Source organism: Cyprinus carpio, chromosome A8 (genome assembly GCF_018340385.1).
Source record: "Cyprinus carpio isolate SPL01 chromosome A8, ASM1834038v1, whole genome shotgun sequence".
Lineage (NCBI taxonomy): Eukaryota > Metazoa > Chordata > Actinopteri > Cypriniformes > Cyprinidae > Cyprinus > Cyprinus carpio.
The window spans coordinates 9,143,553-9,168,005 of record NC_056579.1 but is presented as its reverse complement, the minus strand read 5'-3'; the positions used below and the strand labels follow the sequence as shown (position 1 = coordinate 9,168,005).

Genomic DNA, 24,453 nt, shown 5'->3' with positions numbered 1-24,453 from the left:
ATAAATGCCTCCAACTCTGTATGAGGCCAGAACAGCATTCGGGTCCTGGTCAAACCTGGAGCAATGATTACACATCAACTGCCTCGAGATGGTTGCGATTTTTCTAGCACTAAAAACCTTCCTATTGGCCTTAAGGGGGCACCACTTCACGGTCCGTTAGGACAACGTGATGGTGGTAGCCTTTATCAATCACCAAGGCAGTCTCAGGTCACGCTCCCTTCACAGGTTGGCTCGACGCCTCCTTTTATGGGCACAAGGCAAACTCCTCTAGCTGAGAACAGGTCATGTGTCAGGCAGACTGAAACAAGGGGCTCCAGTAAGATGAAGACTACATCCCCAACCGTTCAAATGATCTGGTCTGTCTTTGGCAGGTCAGAGATGGACCTGTATGCCTAAGAAGACAACTTTCACTGCCCAATTTATTTTTGAAGCAGTGAGATGCCCTGGCCCACGATAGACCAAGTGCTTGCCTGTATGCCTTCCCCCCAGTTGCTCAGTCCTCTTGGTGGCTCCACTCTGGAGGAATCAGATGTGGTTCCCCGAGTTAATCCAGCTGCTATCGGCAGCCCCTTTGCCGATAACACTGAGGAAGGACTCTTGAAAGTGAAGGGCATGATTTGGCATCCCTGGCCAGAGCTGTGGAGCCTTCATATTTGGCCCCTCGATAGGAGCCTTTGCATCTCCCCACGAGTGTAACTAATACCATTTTTGAGGCTAGAGCTCAGTCTAAAAGCTGTATTTATGCCCTTAAATGGTCAGTCTTCTCTGACTAGTGTGCAGCACGGAACCAGGACCCATCAATGTGCGACATTTTTGAATAGGAGATTGAATCTGCCTTGCCCTCATACTGTGCCCACTTGGGACTTATCTATAGTCCTCAGGGCCCTGCGAGGTCCTCCCTTTGAGCTGCTCCAGTCGGCCGACTTGCAGTCCCTGTCACTTAAGAGTGCGCTCCTTCTGGCTTTAGCATCGGTCAAGGGAGTGGGTGACTTGTAAGTACTGTTAGTCAGTGCTTCCTGCCCCGAGACACATCTATGTACTAAAAGTGCTTTCCACTCCATTCAGAGCATCAACCACCTAGCACTCCCCAATTTAGAAGGTGAGCAGGGTCCTAATCCACTCTGCCCAGCTTGTGCTCTTAAAGTGTTGAATGCTATGGCCCGTTTAAGCACTCAGAGCAGCTCTTTGTATGCTTCAGAGGCCACTTTAAAGAGCTGCTTGTTACGAAGTATCTTGCCGGATAGTCGATGCTATAGCCCCGGTTTACTCCTCAGCAGGCTTGCAGTGTCCTATAGGTGTGAGGGCCCACTCCACCAGAGGAATGGCCTCCTCCTGGGCTTAGTCCAGCTGGATTTCTATTGGTGATATTTGTGCAGGCACGGATCTTGTCCACTTCATTCTACCTAATCCCCTTTGTAAATGGAGAGGGTTTTGTTATGTAGTCCTCAGCCTAAGCGGCTTGGGTATCATTATTCACTCATGCTCACAGGAGCCCTCAGTAAGGGTCCCCTTTGTAAGTGGAGTAAGTGGAGAGGGGTATGTTATGCAGTCCTCAGCCTAAGCGGCTTGGGTCTCATTACTGGTTCATGCTTACAGAAGCCCTCAGTACGGGTGCTCTTCATTACAGTACAGAGCGTCTTCATTCTGCACTTGCTTATAGCATGGCACTATTGGATGCATTCCCCATAAGCGTCACTGTCGCAATGGGTGAGACGATTCGAAAGGGAATGCTCCGGTTACTAACATAACCTCAGTTCCCTGAGATAAGGGAGTGAGTGTTGCATACACTGCTGTGGTATAAGTATTCATGTGAATAGATGACAAAAGAATCTGAAGAATCTGAATCTGAAGAAATGGCGCTTTGGTAGGTTGAAGTGCCATTGGTTTGTGCAGTTACACAAAAGTGAACAAATCAGGCTTCAGAATCAAAGTAAACAGGAGTTCCCCATAAATGTCAGCGATGCAATTATTAGTAACCAGAGCGATTATTCCTGCTCAATCCATTATATGGCTGAGATTAGTTCTAATAAACTTTAAAAAAGTAAAGTGAACATATGCAAATCATTTGCAAAATGTCTTGCAATTTGATTCCCCAGTATATTACATAGTGTTTAAACTGAATTTAATTATATTTGAGTCTGAGTAACACCATATTTATTTAGTTAAACAGTCAACATAATTACCACATCTAAAATGCACAATGATGAGGATTAGACTGCAGTATTCAAGACTCATTTATTTTCAGAGATTCAGAGATTGACATAATTATTAAAATTAAACAAACTGTACATTTTATACATACGTTGAAAGTGTGGTAGATATTAAAGCCATCAACCATTACAAAATAAAGAACTCTGTTTATCTGGGATGATGACAACCAAATGACAAAGCAATACAAACATTTGCAAACATTCACTGACAAAACACAGCAACACTAAATAATTGTTTCCAACACAACAGCCAACAAATCAGAAAAAGAGCTCTGAGAGGGAAATGTGGAACTCATCACTGATGAGTTGTGGTGGTTCTGAAGTTTCTATCAAACCGTTCCAAAGTCACAATTGGATCTGAGCTGACCAGCTGGATTTATTAAGAATAGTGATGCAGTGATGACGACAAGGGAGTATCTCATGAGACTTTGAACATATCTTTCAAAATACTGTGAAAAAAAAAATGCAATTTCATAACATCCCACAAATAAACACTCCACAACACAAACCCCCCATTATTTAACCTTCGTTGTCACGGAATAGCAGTTTTTAGGCTAGTCAAGGAAGCAGATATTTCAGTCCAATGAAGTGATCCAACCATGTATTTTAGGGAAAACAAAAAAAAGGGGGAATTTTGAGAAAAACTCTAAACTCTTTGACAGGTTGAAACTGCAAAGATGAAAGAAAATAATTTTAAAAAGTGTTTTGAAAGTGGTTTGAAAGAAGACAATTGTGTTGATGGCCGACAAGGTAAGCTGGTCCTATGTCTCTGTGTACACTGATGACATTTGGCTCAAGCCGCGATCGAAGCCTCCCACCTGAAAGAGAACACTCTCCTCTGTGCCCGGTGAGAACTGGCAACCTGATCCTATGATGTCCGACACCAAGCTGAAACCTTTGCATTATGGAAAAAAGGAACATATGGAACAATATGTTATACTTGTATTAATCTCTCAGAAAACATGCAAAAAATGTACTGTTAGCCTGCAAGCACCTTCAGGTACTAATTATGCTACTAATGTACCCCCTTGGTGGGTAGATAGGTGGTTGTCTCTTTGAGGTTACTGGCCAATTTTTGCAGATTTGAAATACACTTGTTTAATAACAATAATTTGTAGGGCAGTGATGGGGTAATATGGGAAATAAAAAAACTAACAAGATGACTACCAGCCAGATCAGTTGACCTGTTTCTAACTATGTTACTTATTACTGGTGATGTTGTCCTAAAATAAAGCTACAGCGCCCTAAAATGACAACTGACAATATCAGTTGTACTTAATTTAGTGTGATATTACTTAATGATAAATAGATTTGTGTAGGTTAAGGTGTAGTCACATTTACTGTTGTTCTGTGAATTTTCATAGCTGAAATCCAGTCATTTTATTAATTTTTTTTTTAAATAATAGACACTGCAGACATTATTTTAGTTTTTTTTTTTTTTTAGTGCCAGTACACAAATTGGTCACACTTTAGAATAAGGTTCCATTAGTTAATGATAGTAATTGTATTAACTGACATGAACAAACAATGAACAATACATTTATTACTGTATTTATTCATCTCTGTTAATGTCAGTTAATGTAAATACAGTTATTCATTGTTAGTTCATGTTAATTTTTAGTGCATTAACTAATGTTAACAAGCACAGCTTTTGATTTGAATAATGCATTAGTAAATGTTGAAATCAACATTAACTTAGATTAATAAATGCTGTAGAAGGATTGTTCTTGCTTAGTTCATGTTAAGTAAAGTAGTTAACTAACATTAACTAATGGAACCTTATTCTAAAGTGTTACCCACATATTAAATTGCTTTTGTAAAAAACGAATCAAGCTCTGATTCAATGCTTTAGTCTCGTGTAGCCAGACCTTCAGACTGACGGCAGAAGTTCTAGGAACCTTGGCTGCTTCGAATGGCAAGGACCACCTAAGAGACCATATGACTGACAGATAAAGCAACAAATCACATTTTGTTTTGTGCCGCGTCATGTTTAGGGGCGTGGAAATTTCCCCACAATAACAGACCTTATGTAAAACTCTTGGACGCTTTTTAAAGATACTATGCTGTGAACTTTAAATATTTCACATACTTTTGAAAATTCAGCATTCAGTTGATCCTGATAAGTGCTCATTATCACAGTTGTAATCAACCAATCTGATGACAACTTTGAAACTCCCGAAGTGTTTCCAATTTTGTGTACCGTATGCATCAGATCTTCAGCCAACGGTCCATGGGCATGACATCTGAGGCTGAGACTAACAATGCTTTAATGTCAAAAGCAGAGCTTTGAACCATCACTAGGACAAAGATTTCCCCATGCAGATTTCGCAAAGGGTTTAAGATGGTCATACGAATTTGCAGTGTTGAACAACAACAGAAAGCTGCTCGGTTTGAAAGTGACTTTTTGTGAACTACACTACTAACAATAGACAAACTTTCTTTGCCCAAGTTTACCAAAATGTAACTAATGTGACTGCAGTTTAAAAGTGTATTTGTTTACCTGTGGAAGGGGTGCTGGTGGAACAGCTCATGTGAAAGCCGTTGTGTGGGTTTGTGTTGAAGCTGTGGGACTCTGCAGGTTGATGGCCTCCACTGATGGACTGGTCCATTCTGTAGCCATCGCCAAAATGGAAACAGTTCTGAAAGTTGCCACGGTAATCTGTGCACACATACCCAAACAAAGTAAAAACATCAGAATTGAAATGTCATTTAAATGTGTTTTTTTTCTATACATTCCAACCTTAAAATAGCTCTTTAGCAATGGCAAGAACCACAGAAATCCTGTATTCCTGTTTGTATTTCTATTTTTGGACTATTCCCTTGTTTCTCAGAGTTTGCTTCCAGAAGTGTTCAACAAGTAGTCTCTCTCAGATGGGGGCCCTAGAATTGAGGTGGTACACACATGTACATCTGTGTCCTGAAAAGGAAGTTGAGCATTTTGCCTTCACAGCAGTCCTTTTGACAGACAGCTTAGCTGTTTTGGACTGGGGGATTTTAAAAGAAAAAAGGTTCCTCTTGTGGTTCCAGGCGTCTCTTTCAGCCCACATGTTCTGGCTAATGCACAAAGCACTGCAGAGACTACACCAGTTCTCATACTATCTGACTCTCTCTGAAATGAAACACTCATGTGCTGACATTAAACATATGTGTTATATGTGATATGGAAATTTCTAAGGCCTCTAAATTATCAACATGGTCAAAAGTTGGCAAAAACTTCTACATCTACTTGTATATTCAAATAAAGTAAACATAAGAATAAAATGATATTGTTAGTAACATTTCGAGATGAACTCTTACTGGACTGAAGCAACTTAGCTTTACTTGATTACCCATACATCAATTTTTTTTTTTTCAATTTATATTATTTTTTTTCAATATTATACATCAGACTTTTGAGGAACATTCATTGGTTCATCACTTAATCATCAATGAATTGCACTGCATTATATGTTTCATATCCTATATATCATACAATATGAACCATGAAACCTGATGTATCAAATATGATACTTTTTTTGATTTTTATAAAGCTTCAATAAAATGTTTAATTAAATTTCACAAATAATTACAAAGAAATGGAAAGTAACACACTGAATTAAATTTTTTTGGCTGAAATAGTATTTTCTTGTAAAATGTATGTAATCCAATATATATATATATATATATATATATATATATATATATATATACACACACACACACACACACACACATATATATATATATGTACAGTGCAGTATTAAATCATCTTAAAGGAAGTGATGGACTTTTAATGTGTGTGCAGACTACAACACAATAAAATCAGAGCAAACAAACACAGAAGTTCTCGTACCCTCACTTGAAGGCAGGTTGTGGAAGGTGGTGTAGGGTTTATGGTGAGTGTGGAGGTGTTGCTGGCTGGAAGAGGAGTTCTGTTGCTTCTCTAGTGTTGGTGGAGGAGATGTAGCGGCCTTCAGCAGATTGATCCCTGGAGACAGCAAAGCTCCAGACAACCTGGAAGAGAGAAAGTGAGCACTAACTATTAAGATTAATGGTGGAAGATGAATAGACCAAAAAAAAAAAAAACCTATAAAATTTCACATAGAGTATATAATTTATAGTCCTGTGAATATTACTTTATAGCAACTTTATAGACTCACCCCATCCTACCTTTAACCCTGAGAAAGATCTGAGAGGATTACCTCAGAAAAGGAGTCACATAGCCTAAAGTGAAACATTATTTATTTATTTATTTTTCATTTATTCTTTTATTTACTCTAACGTGCTTTATCCTTTTCCAATTCTTGTTATAATGGAAAGTCATGAGCCTGGTTTTGATTGAGTACAAGCCCATTCTTCACTCCAGATGCCACTTATACATAACATGCCCCTGACTTACTGTACACTGTGATGGCTTTGGGGAAGTTATGATAGCTTGCTCATGCTTGCACACAATGGAACAAATAAAGGCTTTGTTAGTGCCATTAGATGCAGCTGTCACAAGCAAGTCTTCAAATATGCAAAACCAAGTTCCAGCGAGACGTGGAGTGCCAACCCAACGGCCCTGTGAAGTCGTTCCTGCCCCCTAAGTCAAGTCTCTCTGCCTTTAGTGCACACATCAAAGAATCATATTCTGAATTTCAGAAATGAACAGAGAACAAAAACAAACTCAAAGAATCGCCTGTTTAAACAGAAGTATGACAAACAGATGCTCATCATGATGTAGTTATGGAGAGATATTGGGAGGACATACAGCTACATATAATGTAAGATATGGAGGGTCAGAGGGAATTCAATTTATGCACTTTACTGCCTGTTTGTTCTCCCTAATGATATAAGAGATCAGTATTTATGAATATGTTCACTTTTCTTACCTAAATATAAAAGTCCTCAAAGAATAATTATTAGAGTTTTGTGGCTTTTTCCATGGCCCTTAAAGCTAAAACCCATTCACTGTATTAAGCTAGGGAGTCTACTCCCAAATACTGATAAAATTCAGTTTTAGGAGATAAAAACTGTGGTTCAAAAGTTTGCAGTCAGCAAGATTATTATTTTTTATTTTTTTAACAAATGTATTCTGTAATTACACAGTAAATTTAGCAAAAGTGACAGTAAAGACGTTATATAAATGCTGCTCTTTAGAATTTTCAATTCATCAAATAAATCTGAATGTAATGTATCATAGTTTCCACAAAAAATATTAAAGCAACACAACTGTTGTCAATGTTGGTAATAATAAGAAATGTTTTAGCAGCAAATCAGCATATTAGAATGGTTTCTGAAGGATCATGTGACACTGACACTGAAGGAGTAAAAAATTCAGCTTTGCCAGGAATAAACTGTATTTTAAAATATATTAAAATATAAAACAGTTATTTTAAACTGTAATAATATTTTACAATATTACTGTTTTTATACTGTATTTTTGATCAAATAAATGCAGCCTTTGTGAACTTAAGAAAATTATTTTAAAAACATAAAAAATCTTACCGACCCCAAACTTTTGAACGGTATTGTATATTTACAGTCTTTCTTGTCTGGAAAAATTAACCAAAGACATTGACGACTCATCCTGCACTACAGCAATTTTTGTCCAATCAAATGCTCTAGAATGAGAACGTCATATCATGTACAAGCCACCAGCAAGCAGCAAATGTTTGTTCATTAGTTTTGTTTTTTATTATTATTAAGAGTGCATAACAAAATAAAACAAAATCACAACAAAATCAAAACAAAAAACAAAAAAACAACAATAAAACAAAAAATAAAAAAAAAAAAAAAAAAAAAAAAAAAAAAAAAAAAATAAAAAAATATATACCGGTTATTTTAAAGGAAAGGCACAGGCCTTTCGATATGTCCCACACAAACTAAAAAATAACAAAAACAAATAAAACAGTATTTATTAGGCCAGTGATATAATCTCATGTAAGTGATTTTAAACATTTTATAAAAACACTTTTGCTATAATGAATAACACTTTAAACAAAGGAAAATTACTGGCTACACCTTTAGAGCATGTACATTTAAACAGACACATTATTAATTGGATTTAAATTGCCTTTTGTACTATCTTCCACAGATTTAAGACCTAGCGAAGGGCTAATGTAAAATTTGGACTCCAATGAGCTGATAATTCTTTTTTATTAATGTTTCAGGCCTCATGTGGGAGTGATAATTCCCATCGTTCATTTGTCCAGAATCTGATAAGGACTTCCTTGGCTGTTACATCTGTTAGACCATTATGTCGTTTTTTACTGTTAGCCAAATTCACATCCAAGGACTCAGTTTCATCACAACTGCAAAAATTTTTTTAAACTGTTCTCGGATGTAACCCCATGAGTCATGGGGCTTTTCTCAGACAGCCATGTCCTCAACATATTTCACAAGACATGCAGCATATATACGTTTAGGAATTAGAGTTAGCGGGCTAGCTTGTGTTCGTATGCAGGAAAGTTGTTCGGATCTAGTCGCTGGCTGTGATCTGACGTGCGGCCATGTGTTTCTACAGAGAGCGCGGCGGCAGCATTCCCCCTGGGAGCTGCTGTCAGCACAAGCTCAGGAAACAGTTATACTGTTCATATTTTTACAAGCAGCCTCTATGTGCAGCTAAAGTGAATCATGCAATAATCACTGCCAGCTGCAGCTCGCTAAGGCTCCAGGAATGAGGGGAATCTTTCATATGAAAGATTAATCTCTCCCTTCAGTATTTACCTTCACTGATCATCTGCTTTCACCTTCACAGGCACTTTTTGTGACTGTACAGCCTATCTCTCACGTCATAAGAGCTTTATTTGCCTGCTGACCAATGGATCATCCAAAAGTTCGCGTTCATCTAATCTTCAAAAGTGATAGAAAAGCATTTGGCTTGCTCAAGTATGACACTTATGTCGAACTCACAGTGCCTCCCTGGATCTGAATAAGGAAAAAAAAAAAATACAAATGATGCTGAAAAATTTTACATTGTTATATAACATTTCTGTTTTAAATAAATGCTAGTCATCAAAGAAACCTGAAAAAGTATCATGGTTTCCACAAAAAAATATTAAGCAGCCCAACTGTTTGATAATAAGAAAACAATGTAACTGAGCACCAAATCAGCATATTAGAATGATTTTTATAAGATATTGTGACACAAATTCAGCTTTGCCATCACATGAATAAATAACATTAAAAAAGAGAATATTATATATTAATAATAACTGCCATTATTGTGTTAAATGAGAAAATATTAAGTAGATATTACAAAAAGTACCTTTAGAAAGAAATATAAAATTAGAAAGAAATATACAACATAAAATGTACTACACATGAACGTTTAGGCTACAATGGCCTAACGTAAACTATGAAATATAAACAAAGATAATTTGAGATCATCTCAGTATTTTTTGTTCATATAATGAAAGTCGTTACCAAATCAGCTTGGTTACCAACAGTCTTCTTTTTCTTAGTTACCAACATTTTTCATTATTTCCTTTTATGTTCCCTAAAAGAAAGTAAGTTATGCAAGATTGAAACGACATGAGGGAGTAAATTAGCACAGAACTTTTCTTTTGGGGTGAACTAACACTTTATTTATTTATTTATTTGTTATTTAATGAAACGCTATTCTAAATAAGAAACTACAACTGCCAGTAGGTGGCGGTAAATGTCTCTATGAGCAAGTCATTAAGTCATTCATTCATTCAGTTTGTTCAAACTGCAGATTCATTCAGGAATGAAGTAAATGTCTCTTTTTGTGAATGGACTACAAATCATTGGTTCCCCCGATTAGTTTAAAACACACAAACCACTGCTGTGTGTTACTCGGAGATGAACAACAGTTCTGCTGTGGCTTTATAGGTAATAATTTTGTTGGCTAAATTTATCAAAAACAGAAAAGCCTATCTAAAATATAACACAACATTAACTTCTTATTTACTGAACTGTTGTTTAAAATCACATTTGCACTCATGCTATTTGGATACAAACAGCCCTCGTGCGATATTGCTTTTCATATGATATAAATATGAAACAAAAAAATCATACAGGGGCATTTTTTTTTGCCCCAATATTTTACATTTTAAGGGCATATACTGTAAATGCATTTTATATATTTTATATTTAAAATTTCATAAATTTTAAATAAATACATTTTAATTTAAAGTTAATGTTTATTTGCATATTTGCATTTTCTATTAATCACAGCAGCAGTACTTCAACCAATTATAACCATATCCTCCATTCAGGCCTTCTGAATTGGTTGTTTTGAGTCAAGAGTGATGGGATAGGAAACTTTGGTCCACTATCTAAAAAAGCCAATGAGTCAACTTCACAGGAACTTCAAAGTATAATGACCTAACCCTTAATAGTTTGCTTGTGAACAAAGTGTTTACAAATGGTATTTCTTCAAAGTAGCAGAATGAGTAATAAAAAAAAACTGAATAATACTCAATCCATAGACAAGCAATTAATAAACCCATACCATAGCATCTATTTAACATAAATGAATAACTCATCACAACATAAAACATTCATTCAACAAACACTACTCTTAATATGATTCACTGGACGTGCTCCACGTTAAAGAACATATTTACTCTACGTCTGGCTCAGAAAGCAACCACCAAAAGGTTCAAAGAATTATAGTCTAAATGGGACAAACTGTAGCAACTTTAACCACAAAAAAGAAAAGAAAAATCACATTAATGTGAACAAACCAGCACTGGGGGTTTGAAGTTAGGTTTACACTCCTGACACACATTGAAAAGTTACATTTTGGATGATGGAATAATACTGTTATTAAATGTAGTCTGTGAGGTTCATGAAAAGCTCTGTCGTTTTCAAACCCCTTAGTGTCACGTTCCAGTTTAATCCCTGTTGGAGGGGTCAAAGACCTTACAAATCGTGCAACAGAGGTGCTGTTTTCAGAAGTGAGGCAATCCTTATGCTCAAACAGACACAAATCCCCCAGGAGTTGGCTGGAGACATAATAGATCAAGATGGAGTTTTTCCCCCAACATCCTTTTTGAATGAAAATTCATGAAGATGAGTGCTGTGTTCCCAGTTTGTCTTGTTTCACCTGTCAGGTTGTGCTCCACTGGGAGACGGCGTGTATGAGCTGGTGCCTCACGATAAGCTCTTCTGTCTGAAGAACGAAGTGGCCGCTGACTTGGCATGGGTCGGTGGGAACCTTTCTGGTTCTGGTTAGCAAACTAAAGCCACTCATGAGAGATCAGGCCCTTACTGATCCGAGCCTATTGCTTGCTTCTAAACACTCAAAAGCTAAAGTGCTCAAATGCTTATGTGCAGTCAAGCAGGGAAATTAACTTAAGATACAATGTATTAGTGCAGCTACTGTTTAGATCAGTGGGTGATACTGAAACCTGCTGAAATTGACTCAAGTTCAAGGAATTTGATTCTTTACTATATTTTATAACACTAATCAATAGTTTTATGAGACTAATGAGAATAAATATATATGCAAAGTTGGTTGAAAGTTTAGAATAACTAAGGTATTTTGATGTTTTTGAAAGAAGTCTCTTTTGCTTACCAAGGCTGCATTTATTTAGTAAAAATACAGTGAAAACTGTAGTATTGTGTGATATTATAATTAACTGTTATATACTTTAAAATGTAATTTATTCCTGTCATGACAAAACTGAATTTTCAACATCTTCAGTGTCACATGATCCTTCAGAAATCATTCAAGCCAATATGCTGATCTGATACTAAGTAATTACCAGTTATTATTGGTGCTCAATTATTAATAATTGTTCTTATTATCAGTGTTGAAAACATGTTTATGCTGCTAATTTGCTTATTATATTTTTTTGAAAATCTACAGTTTTTTTCAGGATTCTTTGATGAATAGAAAAAAAGCCTTTATTTGAAATAACATAAAAATTTTGTAACATTATAAATGTCTTTGGTGTCACTTTATAAATAAAATAGTTAATTTTTCTTTTCTTTTTTTTATCTTACCTCAAACATTTGAATGGTAGGGTATCATGGTTTTCACAAATATATTAAGCAGCAAAAAAAATTTTAACACTGATAATTATAAGAAATGTTTCTTGAGCACCAAAGAAGCATATTAGTATGATTTATGAAGATCACATAACACTGAGGACTAGAGCAATTCAGCTTGACAAAAATAAATTAAATTTTAAAATATATTGAAATAGAAATTAGTTATTTGAAATGGTTATTGTAGTTTACTTGATTACGGTTTTTACTGTATTTTTGTCAAAAATAAATGCAGCTTTACTGAGCACAAAAGACGTCTTTCAAAAACATGAAAAAAATCTTACCAACCCCAAATTTTTTAACAGTAGTGAATATAAATGTACTCCAATAAAACATAGATTTTTTTTTAATATCCTCTCATTAATACAAACCTGTTTCTCATTACCATTAAGGTACACCAGGATCAGCCTTTCCTAATTTTACTGTAAAACTGTCACCTACAAAACATGTAAATGAAGCCGTTGAGATGCCAGTGCCACCCATTAAGCCCCTCGGCCCTCCAGGCTGGTGAGCACGTTCCTCTGAGCAAAAGCTGAACACTTCTGCATCCCTCCATCTCAAACTCCACACAACGGAGACCACTAGATGTATTTTCACTGGCATAAATTTTAATATTAGCTTCAGAAAATGACACTAGTATTTGCGAAGTGAAAGGAGTCTAAATGGGCCATTTCAGCCAGGGTAAACACATTTAGCAATGAGGTCAGAGGCTGCTGCAGTGGAGTCAAGCAAGTTAGATAATTTTGTCAAAATGTTTAACGTCCTGCTAAACCATTTGGGAAAAGCAAGAGCGGCAGCTGCTATTGACTTTGGCAGCCAAGCATATACTCAAGGCTTTAAACATGTAAATCAAAATGCTCCATCTTCAAATGTAAGTAGACGTTTCATACCTGGTTAGTTGTAGGTCCTGGCAGAGATGCGGCATTAGACGGATTGCATAAAGCATGCTATGTGTGCGTATACATTTTTGATCGGGAACCCCAACTCTAATGACTTCCACAAATAAGAAGACGGCCATTTTCTTAACGACTGTATGGGGAAGTTATAATATTACAGCTGACACTTGACTTACTAGGTGGATAAAATACTACTATGTTTCAAGCTCCACATATACTCTTTACTTCCAAAAAAAAGTTCACGTCCACCTTCATCTCATGCTTTGTGTGAAGGGTGTGTATAATCTTATGTTTTCACAGACTTAAACCTTCAGCATCAGTGAAAAGCAGAGTTCTCTGTACATGTCATTGTGACCTTCAGTGCAATAGCATATAGAGTTCCATGTGTAGTCCCTGAGCTGGTTTCGTTCAGCTCGTATTCCTCTCCAAGTAGTAGTAATTGTTTGTGGAGCTTTAAAATGGCTTGCTAATTTTCTTGAGCATTTGCTGCATTCTTTCTGCGACCTGGAAAAACAGCTCACCTTCCAAAAAGATTTTAAAGAACATGACAACTCACTGCTGCCTGGGCAGATTTCATGGATGTTGGAGTATTTTTGCTAAAAACTGACGTATCCAATGGGCTTATGCTAAAAAAATGCCACTTTGATTCAAATTTCAGGCTAAAAAAAAATATTTACACACTTTAACAGTGCATTCTAAGTATACATGTTTCTGTTTTCCCTGGGAATCAGACCCACAACCTTGGTGCAATGCTCTACCAGTTGAGCAAACAGGAAGAGAAAAAGAACAAGAGAAGTTGCACAGCTCATTATTGTTTCATTCATTGTTGTTTACAAGCTCGTGAATTAGTTTCCATTCTCAAGATGTGGGTGAAATTGGTTAATTTACTTAACACTGCACTTTTGCTTTCATTTAACTATGATAAAGAACAGAAAAATCCCATTTAAATCGGATCTATTTTCTCTCCTTTTCTCTTTCTCATTTCCAGCATCTCTGTTTGTCACTATACACACTACGCGTCTTGATGACACATTGGATTTGTAGCTCTTGACTTAGCTGGTCCAGAGGGAAATCATGGTTTTTAATAGGAAACATGCCTCAGTCCTGTTAGGGACATATTCGGCTTCATTGTATTCCTCCTCTGAGCATTCCAGAACACTAAACACAGCTTGAGGACAGAGAGGAACAGAGGTGCACTTTTTTTGGGAACAGGGTCCTGCTTTAATTACACAGCACTGACACCTCCAAAATGAAGCCAAAAGCACAGAGTTGGTTCATGTTGTGTTAGGGTGACATTGGTTTAATCTAGATTTGCTGGATAAATACACACTGAAGCCAGAGCAAGAAAAGAGTGCAGCCGCAAGCATCAAATGCATTGTAGGGTGTGTGTTTTAGGAGCGTGTTACAATGAAAACAAACGTTCTGTGTGGACAAGGGAAAAATCTGCCAGTGGTGCTTTGCATGGTAAATAAATCCAGGCCCCTAAATCAATATGGTTCTTACACACAGTGAAAAACCCATTAGACGGCACACATTACCAAAGAAAATCTCTTGGAGCAATGCAATAGTAACAAGATCCTGGATGTGACTAGTTATTCCGAAGCAATTTGACATCAAGACATGTGTAGGTGCTTTTCGTAGTTAAAAGGTTTTAAAATAAAAAAAAGCTCATTATTACTCAGGCGTATTTTTCAGTGACCTTTTCTGCTGGTTACATAGTACCAGTATGTGGCGACAAATGAGTGAGTCAACGAGTGAGTCAATGAATCAACTCATCTGATTCATTCAAAAACACTGATTCAGAAATGAAACAAGTGGCTGTATTAAATCATTCCCCCAACCAATTAGTTCAAAATTTAAATTAAACATTTACTCAGTGATTCATTCAAAATACTGATTTATTCAGATATTGATCACAAACAGTGTCTGAATTCAGAAAAAAAAAACATACTAGCATACTACTTACTATTTATACTACATCTTTATATGGCAGAAATATTCTGAATTCAGCCACTGAAAAAAAAGTGGCCCAGTCTTTATAAGCAAATCAATTGATTCCTTTTAAAAACACAGATTTATTCAAGAATGAAAATCTTTTTCATATCTTTCGAGTTTTGTTTTGTAGAAAACATGGAAACACCAAAGACGCTTTAATATGTTGTGTTTTAATAGACCGGTGACGACCGCACAGAGTAGCTTTATAACAGAACTTTCAAATGTATCTAGTATGATAAAACAGCACTGCTTTCTTTCCCCACATACGCACGACCGGAAGGAGCGGAAGCGATGGACTGTGGCATAATAAAAGCTCCACTGCTTTTGAGCTGTGTCACGCTCGTTCAGCAGCCTCGATTCACTTTGACGGCTTTCAGCCTCACCCTGCTTCATTCTCCTATGTTAATAAATCATTGGCTCATCCATGAACATGATTTCTGCTGGAATCCCGTCGGATTGCATAGGCTGTGAGGATGAAGACGACAACTCCAATGATTCCAGACTCAGTCAGGGCATCATCAAACTACGGCTTTGCTTTGTTTGTTTGTTTTGAATACACACTTTAGCGTGAAAATTTACATATTGTGCCTTTAACTGATTCATACAAAAACAGTGGCTCAATTCAGCATACCACTTAGTATTTGTACTATATTTTTATGGCAAAAAACGTAAGACTAGTATGCTACCCTCAATTCAGGCACTGGTTCATTCCTGAGAGAAACAAATTACTGTCTTTATGAGTGAGTCAAATTTACTCAATTGACTCATTTAAAAGCAATGATTCATTCAGGATGAAACAAGTGACTACTGAGTGAATCATTATATACTTTTTAATTAGACTAAAGTATAACATTTCATCATTTTTTCTCACTTCATCAGACATTGTTCACAGAGCATTTTGCAATTGCCTTTTCCTCAAAGGATCCATGCAGTGTCAACTTTGGTCAAACGGAGATATCTTTCAGAGATATCTTTCTGTCATAGCTCACTCAATGGAACAGAGCCAATGTGTGTAACTATGACTACAGTGATATCTGTTACTGTGATGACAACCTTCATCCATTCTGACATCATCTACATTGATCTCATCCAATTTGTGTGTATGTTAAAGCAACTGGGAATAAATGTGACGCACGGTGGGTTAGGTACTCACCCTTCCCGGGTGTTCTCGAGGCCAGACAACGGGGAGAGATGGTGGGGGCTGCCAATGTCGCGGTCCAGGCGGGGCTGCCTGGGGGGCAAGTCAGGTCCAGAAGAGAGCAACTCAAGTGGGGCTCCATTGTGTGTTGTGCTGGAGCCGGCGTACAGGCCTGGAAGACAAACAAAACTAATGTGCAAAACATGTCTGATAAACCTCAAGGAACCCTCAAGAACGGCACATTGACCAAATTAAATCTCCACAAAACAGCCCGTAATGGCAACAAGCACTTGTTATGACAACACAAACTCACCAAGGCCCTTTTGGATGAAAAAAATTAAATGTTCCTTTTAGTTGCTGTTAGCAATTTACTGTACATGATTTATGTTGCTATGCAGAATGGATTTGATTGACTGTTGCAGTTTTGAATGTAACATCTTTGACAGATCAGTTCAGTTTTAATGGAATGGCAGAACTAGTAAGTATAGACAGATATAGATCTACTTGAAGCTACTGTACTTGTATTGAAATGAAAGGAACAGTATCTTTAGCCAGGGACACATACTGTAACCTTGAAGCAAAAAACAGCAGATGCATCAACTTCATCCACAGTTTATAATGGAAATAACAGTGTAGATCAGCTCCAACTGCTCCAAATGACATCCCACCACTGTAAGCAAACCAGGCCAGGAGAAACTGATTGTTGCTTGTCCCGTAAAGGGGCTTCTACCGTCCCCAGGCTTCTTGTGCAGCCTGAGAGACTGACAGGCGGACACTCTTCCTGGTTGCTCCAGCTCTTAATGTGTTCCTCTGAATTTGCCCAGTAATTGTTTTCCCAGAAGCCCTCTGGAGGGACGGCTGTGCACTGACAGTCATCAGGGGCTCGTCCCAGCACCCCTTCTCTTTGTGCTCCTCTTCATCTGCTTTATGGTGGAAGCGGAGCCCATCTGACAGTTTTCTGAACTGGTTACAAACTTGATTCATTACCCGAAATCATCAATCAAAGTCTTTAAATACTTTCTCCTTTAGCCCTAACATCTGCTACCAGACTGGGAAACATTCAACATGTAATGGCCATGATTGCTTCAGTTGTTATCTGCTGGAGAGAGGGAAGGGGGTGCACCAGGAGGCAGAATCAGACTCTAAAGGTCTGTGAATTTCTAAATAATCAGTACATTCATTAATTTATACACGTTTAGTAATTAGTACAAGAGTGAATTCGAATTATAAACAACTTGTAAAAATGCTTCAAGCTATTTTCTTATTTGATATTTATTTTTTTCTATCACACAAATGCACTTATTTTCCTGAAAAAAAATATGTATACCTATAAATTATATTTCAAGAATATATATCCCAAAAATTTTTTAATAGTATTTGATATCATAGATAGAAAGATAGACAGTCAGAAAGACAGACAGACAGACAGATAAATAGATGATAAGGCAAATAGCAAATAAAACTAAAATGACAGAAACTAGTGTTGAAGAATCCATAACTTACCCTTATCACAATATATAATTATGACATAATCAGCATATGTTCAAGCAGCCACAGAGACTGGACAACATTGTATGGAGCAGCCAAATGTAAACCTACACAAAGGCACAATACAGGACTAGAACACACTTTATATGTGCAAATTACAAAATGATAGAGGTATCCACTCTCCACTTTGCTTTTCTTTTTCTACTGGCCCCAGAACAAAGCATAGGGAGAGGCAGAAACTTCAGGAACATTAAATGCAGGCATCTTGGCCAGACCCAACCACAACTTCTCCTCTAAACAAGAACAAACAGCCACAGTAACATAACAGGTCCTTCAGGCTAAAGACATTTGCACACTGAAGCAACAACTTATCCTCTTTGAACCGAGCAAATGAGAGAGACTGTGTAAGCCAGGACATCTATTTTTCCCTGGCACACGTTGGGGGCGATTTAAGCTGTTGCAGTGCGAAGTGTGTTTTGTACAAGGATGCTTTAATGATGGTGAGTTCTGCAACTGCCCTTCAAATTACTCTCACACGGACGTTTAGAGTCTGTTCTACCTCTCTCCTGCCTGAATTTTTGCTCTTAAAAGAATAGTTCACACAAAAATAATTTAGGGCATTCACACCTGTGGTTCGCTTCTCTTTGTTCTTTTGGTAAGGACCAAAAAAGAAAATTATACATTTAGTCCTGGTTCAATTAGCATTCATACTGTCATTTTTAGGATTGATCCTTAAGATACAAAACAAAAAAAAGGGGCTTTTATGATGTATATTTTGCAACGTAACTTGCTGAACATTCAAAACAATCCTGTGCATGGGGTTAAATGCACTCGCTGTATGTGCGTACATATGATGGTACTTTTACCAGCTGAGAAATTGTGAAGAGCTTATGAAATATGTCAAAACATGGAAGCGTTCCCACTTATTCAAATGAACCACACTAACAGAGCAATCGCACCAGGGTTTGTTTTAAGCGAACCAAACATTCCAAGTGTGAACACATTACTCTCCTATCATTCAAAACCGGTATAACTAACTTTCTTCCACAGTTAACTTTATTTTATTTTATTTTATTTTATTTTTTTGAGATATAAAATTGATATAAGATATAAGATTTTTCTGACATGAATTGCAATTTAAAAAAAAATTATATGCATGCTGTGCTTGTTTGTAGATATGCACAACTGGTGATATAATAAAATGACAATAAAATAAAATAATTTAATATATTAACTTTGTTTGATATTCTAATAATCATAATAATATTAATAATTATTATTGTTGTGGTTATTTTTATTAAATAAAAATATTAAACAAAATAATATATATAAAAAAGTAATTATACAAAATAACATAAATAATATAATAATATGAAAATAATATTTCACTGTAAAATTAAAATTATATTAAGGGAAATAATTAATGAATAATAATAATAATTAAATTTAATTACATTTTTGTATTATTTTTTATTACAAGTTTGGGAAGATGGTTGACGGATATTGCATTTATCAGTAAATAAAAACTTAAATTTCAGTCTGTTGCTCACATAAAACCATCATGTGGTTTCAGAAGACCAGAATGTAGTCACGTGGATCACATTTATGATACTTTAATGGTATCCTTCTTGAACCCTGAATGCTTCAGTCCCCATTAATTTTAATTGCATGATGAGAGAGAGCAACACAGTTTTCAGAAAGTTTCCTTTTGCTTTCCAATAAAGAAATAAGGTTTGGGATGACATAAATGTTTGTAAATGATAACAGAATTTTCATTTTTGGGTGAACTATCCCTTCAGTATTCTAGGTTTTGCCTTTTCATGAAATCTCCTTTGCTAACAGTATGTTCAGCATTATGACAAGAACAAGCAGAAGAACAAGAATAATTACTTACAGGGAGGACCGAAACTACTGTGGTTAAACTTATGCAAAACAAACAAAATACAAAACATGCAAAACCTTATCCTCCCTTTCTAAATCAAAGAGTCATGAGTCATAGCCGGGTATTTTAAGGTAAGTGTCCTCTAGCTCCAATTTACCGTGAATTGCATAACATTGGAAGTAGCATGGGAAAATTCACATCTAACGCAGATCGTGCACTGCAGCTGTTTGCAATATTATCATAGCATATGGTCTTCATAACATTACAATCCCCTTTATTCTGTCATGTCCATTTGAGCTGTTAAATCGTAGCTTATTGGTTTTGGATCACATAAATGGTTCTGCAAGTGAATGTACACTTCAACACATCTGGGTTTTGGTACATTCTAGGGTGGAGGGAACAATTCTCTACCCATCTCTACAAAACATCCCAGGATGCATAAATTAGACAGCAAATATACTCCTACAAAAACAAGCAGTGATGGATTCTATAGACCAAGATATACAATCATTTCTCTCAAGGTTTGGAAAACACCAGTTAATTTAACAAGTTAAAGTATTAAATTACAATCAACATAATCTTTAGAATCATTTATGCAATTATTTAAACATTTCAAATAGTATTATTAGGATTAATACAACAATCCCACACAAAAACAGATTTATTCACTCACAACGTTTCGGTCCTGACTTCACCAGGCATATCTGATGAAGGTCACAGGACCCAAACATTGTGAGTGAATAAATCTGTTTTTGATACATTTGCAAGTACGTATAGTGTGCAGGATTGATTCTTTTTGGTTTTGATGTTGGACCTGTTTTTTGGTAGTTTTTCCTACACACCTACCAATCACCTAGAGGTGTGTGAGGGTAATTGTTGATTGATATCGCCAATACGGTAGGAAATGAAATTAAACAAAACAAAACAAAGGCAGTTTAAACAGTGACAGAATGCACATAATTAAGCGATAGAATGGTTTGTTAAAGACACGATTATGATCAATTAGTGTGTCCCAAAGCTTGCATACTTTTCTTTTTACACACTCAAAAGTATGTACCTTTTCTTCACTAAAATAATACATACTTTCAGGGCATAGAATAAGTAGGTGAATTGGGAAGCAGCATTATAGTAACAAGCCACTTGACTTGACATATCATTGTGTTCATAGTACAAACGGAGCTACACCCAAGTTTAATATTCATGGTAAGAGCAAAAATAATAGTGATGCTTGTGTTAGCGAGCGCCACAAATTACAATTATAATCCATTATTGAAACTAAATATCCATTCCATCCGATTTCCACTTCACATTACTGTTGAAAGAAAGTGCATTCAGAGGATAAATTAAGCCATACCTGTGAATAACTCCTGCCCAAGTGCTGGGGAACGGCCTTCCTTCCCATTCAGAGAGTGCTGAGAGGTGGCAGGGCAGTGGGGATGCTGGGAAGGGGCGGAGTCATGCAGATGCTGGATTGACAGACATTCGCTCAGAGCATCTGATTCTAAATGGGGGCATGCCCTTAGCTGTCAATCAAAAAGATAACCAATTAAAAGATTAAGCAATAAAAAATATAGTTCTCTCTATGTTGAAAGGAGAAATGCACATTTAAAAAAAAACATGTGAGTTATGGTGTGAAACAGAGAGTTATGGTGTGAAAAAAAGAAATGAGGGGAGTCACACTTGTGTAAAATGGACTGGGCCCAAACAAAAGTCTTAAATAATAATAATAATAATAATAAAACATCAGTCTGTGGTGACATCCTACACCAGCCAGCGAAGGAAATGACAAGCTTAGAGAGGAATGATTTTTCACCGCAAACAGGAACCTTTGATTGGAAACATGAGTGGATGAGGGGAAAGACATACCCCACATACACATCCATCACCAAGAGTACAGGTTGGGATGTCACGTTACCGGCTACAAAGATGTAGAGGGGTCTCTTGTTCTGGTGAGCATGCAATGCTGATTTTTCCCTTCATAAGGCAACAAAATCAGAGTTCTGGCAGTAATTATGCATTATATGCGGCATTTGTTTAGAGTTTGGGAAGTCATATGTGTTTAGGACTTTTAGGCTGACTTTGAAAGCTCAGATTGTAGCATGGAATTATGTTTAACTGGAAAATTATCTTCGGTCACATGAATTCGTGATGAGTGGACTGAATCTGGAGACAATTCATCACAATAAACAATAGCTGAAATGAGGCATGACATGCAACTTGAATGTGTTGTCATTTTAATTCCACTGCAATTAAGATTTTCAAAATAAATGCTCAAAAACTTGTGAATTAGATATAAAACAAACACGTTTTAATTACACGCAAGCTTGCTGCAGTTCTTGAATATTACAAAAGAGCACAAACCGCACGTTTTTCAGTTGAGATTTTTCTGCAAAACTCCCAACCATTCGTCAAATGTTTTGGTGCTTTGCTGCAGCGTGCTATAACAGGCGTCTCTCGCGATAGATGGAGTGGGAGTGTTTGTTTGACATCAGCCCCCAACATCTGGCCACTGGGGTATAGCACTGCACAGCTTATTAACAATGGTACACGCTCACATGTGTTTCCGCTTACAACGGCAAGTAAGAAGAATGCATCAGTCAGCTGTCATTTAGACCAATGCAACAATGAGGCCATTCTGCTTATAATTACCCACTTTAATGAGGAATGCACTCTTCACCATGTAGATGCTGAAATGTGGTCAGACTTGATCTATTGTTGGGGAAATGATTTTCAAAGACAACCCTAAGTAGAACCAACTGCACCAAGCCATGAAAAAGACACAATTGACCATGAAAAATATAGACTACAAATCTTTCTAAAGGCCGATGGCAAGAGCCAAAGAGCTAATTGTACTCTGATGTGTTGATGAGATGATTTGGACAGTGACATTTTTTTAAAAGAGAGATAGATAGATGTTATGTTTTTATTCTTACCTTCCTACGCACCTGCTGCTCTTTGGCGGAGTGGATCTTCACATGTTTGCGGAGGGAACTGGGGTCTGTGTAGCGTTTAGTGCAGCCTGGGATCTGACATGCATATGGTTTCTGAAACAGGAAATACACAATGAGTCTGAGAATCATAATCATATGCAGTTCAGCCACAAAGAGGACACAGAAACACACTTCTATGTACACAAAGACATTAATCATTACAGTATGACAACGTTTATAATTGAGTAGCTATAATTAAAGTTTATAAGAGACATTAAACATGGTGTACAACATTTATGAACAAACATGGAAACTAAAAATACATGACAATTTAGACAAGAAACTATTTGGAACTCCCAAAATAAATGTAGTGTTTTTAAAAAATTGAAGTCTATATAAAGTCATTAATTCTGCATTAAATTTCTTTCAAACTGAGTGTAAATGGACAAACACAAGTGCAATAACTGTAATTTGAGAGTTTATAAATAGTCAAAGTTCAAGAGGAAAGACAGTATCCTACCTTTAAGCTGAGAGGACGTAGGAAGAAGAAAATAAGAATACAGATCATTTGGTAAATGTCAGACAGCCATATAAGTACTGTACAAAATTTCATTTACTTGTTTACAGGTAACAAACTACTGTGCCAGTTTTATATTACTTTGCATGTTTTTTTTTTTTTTTTTAGTTACATTAAGTGATGTTTGACGAAGTATGGTGACCCATACTCGGAATTTGTGATCTGCATTTAACCCATCTAAGTGCACACACACAGTAGTGAACACACACCAGGAGCAGTGGGCAGCCATATTGCTGCGGCGCCTGGGGAGCAGCTGGGGGTTCAGTGCCTTGCTCAAGGGCCTCACCTCAGTTGTGGTATTGAGGGTGGAAGAGAGCACTGGTTATTCACTCCCTCCATTCCTGCCAGACCTGAGACTTGAACCCGCAACCCTCGGGTTACAAGTCCACAACTGCCCCACATTTTATCAGTGTACATGTACATTTTAAGATATATATCAGTGTACCCATGATTCTCACTGGTAAACTTTACTAAAACACTTGGTCCAAAACATGCAGAGGTGATTTTCTCCCATGCATTTTACACTGCTGTTTTTTTTCTAAAACAGAGGCAGTCATTAAAGTGAAAGTGGATAGGCTTCCTTTATTAGCTCTCTTTTCCTACCTTCCCTCATTCTCGAAATAACGCTGTTTTTACAAGCCGCTCGCGGGGCAGCTCGTCTCTGCGCATTTATTTGTTTTCACTGTGCAATGCCATATAATCCCCCTGCCGTCTATACGCACTGAAAACAGAAAACGAGAAAGCTTAGGAATAGTAAAAAAGAAAAAAGTCCGTCAAGGATAAATATCATTATAGTCTGAGTGATTTTTTCAGTGTATATGAGGCGTGTGGGAAGGCTGTGACAGGGCGCATAGGCGAGTTAATGTGCAACACTGGGCATCTGGAGACGGGGGGCTAACTGGCCATGGCAGTGTGGCGGTAGCGCAGCGCTGGAGCTGTACTGCGATGTGATACAGCACAGGGTTCTGCCAGTTAGTGAGGAATTACTAACTCAAGTTTTCCCTGACTTTTATTTTTCCTCACATTGTTGGAGTGGGATGCAAGATGTGCCTGCCTCTCTCTCTCTCTGTTTCTTTTTCTGTCTCTCTCTGCCATGTGTCGTTGCTATCACAAATGGAGCATGGTGTTAAACGATGTATGATATAACAAGTTTTCCCTCTTCAACCCATAGAGACATAACCTTATGCCTGTTTTGTGCACGCAAAATTAACTTGGTTCAAAGAAAGGTAGCAAACAGCACATTTATGGGTTTGTTTGTAAGGTCCATTTGGTTGGGGACTTAAGTGCTTCACTGTGCTTGGGATTTTTGCTCTGAACTTGAAGGCCCTTGGATCACCTATGGTTCACTCTTTA

The 24,453-nt window shown here is 37.0% G+C and overlaps 1 protein-coding gene across 4 annotated transcripts in view; it reads right to left on the bottom strand.

Moving 5' to 3' along the window:
* Positions 1-2,216: 2,216 nt before the first annotated feature.
* Positions 2,217-24,453, bottom strand: part of LOC109056942 (zinc finger protein GLIS1-like) — a 68,672-nt gene continuing 46,435 nt past the window's right edge. For 3 of the 4 annotated variants that reach the window (XM_042761978.1, XM_042761981.1, XM_042761979.1), the window contains exons 6-11: positions 22,527-22,637; positions 20,948-21,116; positions 16,239-16,395; positions 6,043-6,203; positions 4,711-4,869; positions 2,217-3,105 (exon numbers count right to left, since the gene is read on the bottom strand). In XM_042761978.1, coding sequence (XP_042617912.1) covers positions 2,972-3,105; positions 4,711-4,869; positions 6,043-6,203; positions 16,239-16,395; positions 20,948-21,116; positions 22,527-22,637 — 891 coding nt within the window. In that variant the 3' untranslated portion in view covers positions 2,217-2,971. The remainder of the gene's footprint in view (positions 3,106-4,710; positions 4,870-6,042; positions 6,204-16,238; positions 16,396-20,947; positions 21,117-22,526; positions 22,638-24,453) is intronic. The other variant, XM_042761980.1, reaches the window with a different exon arrangement.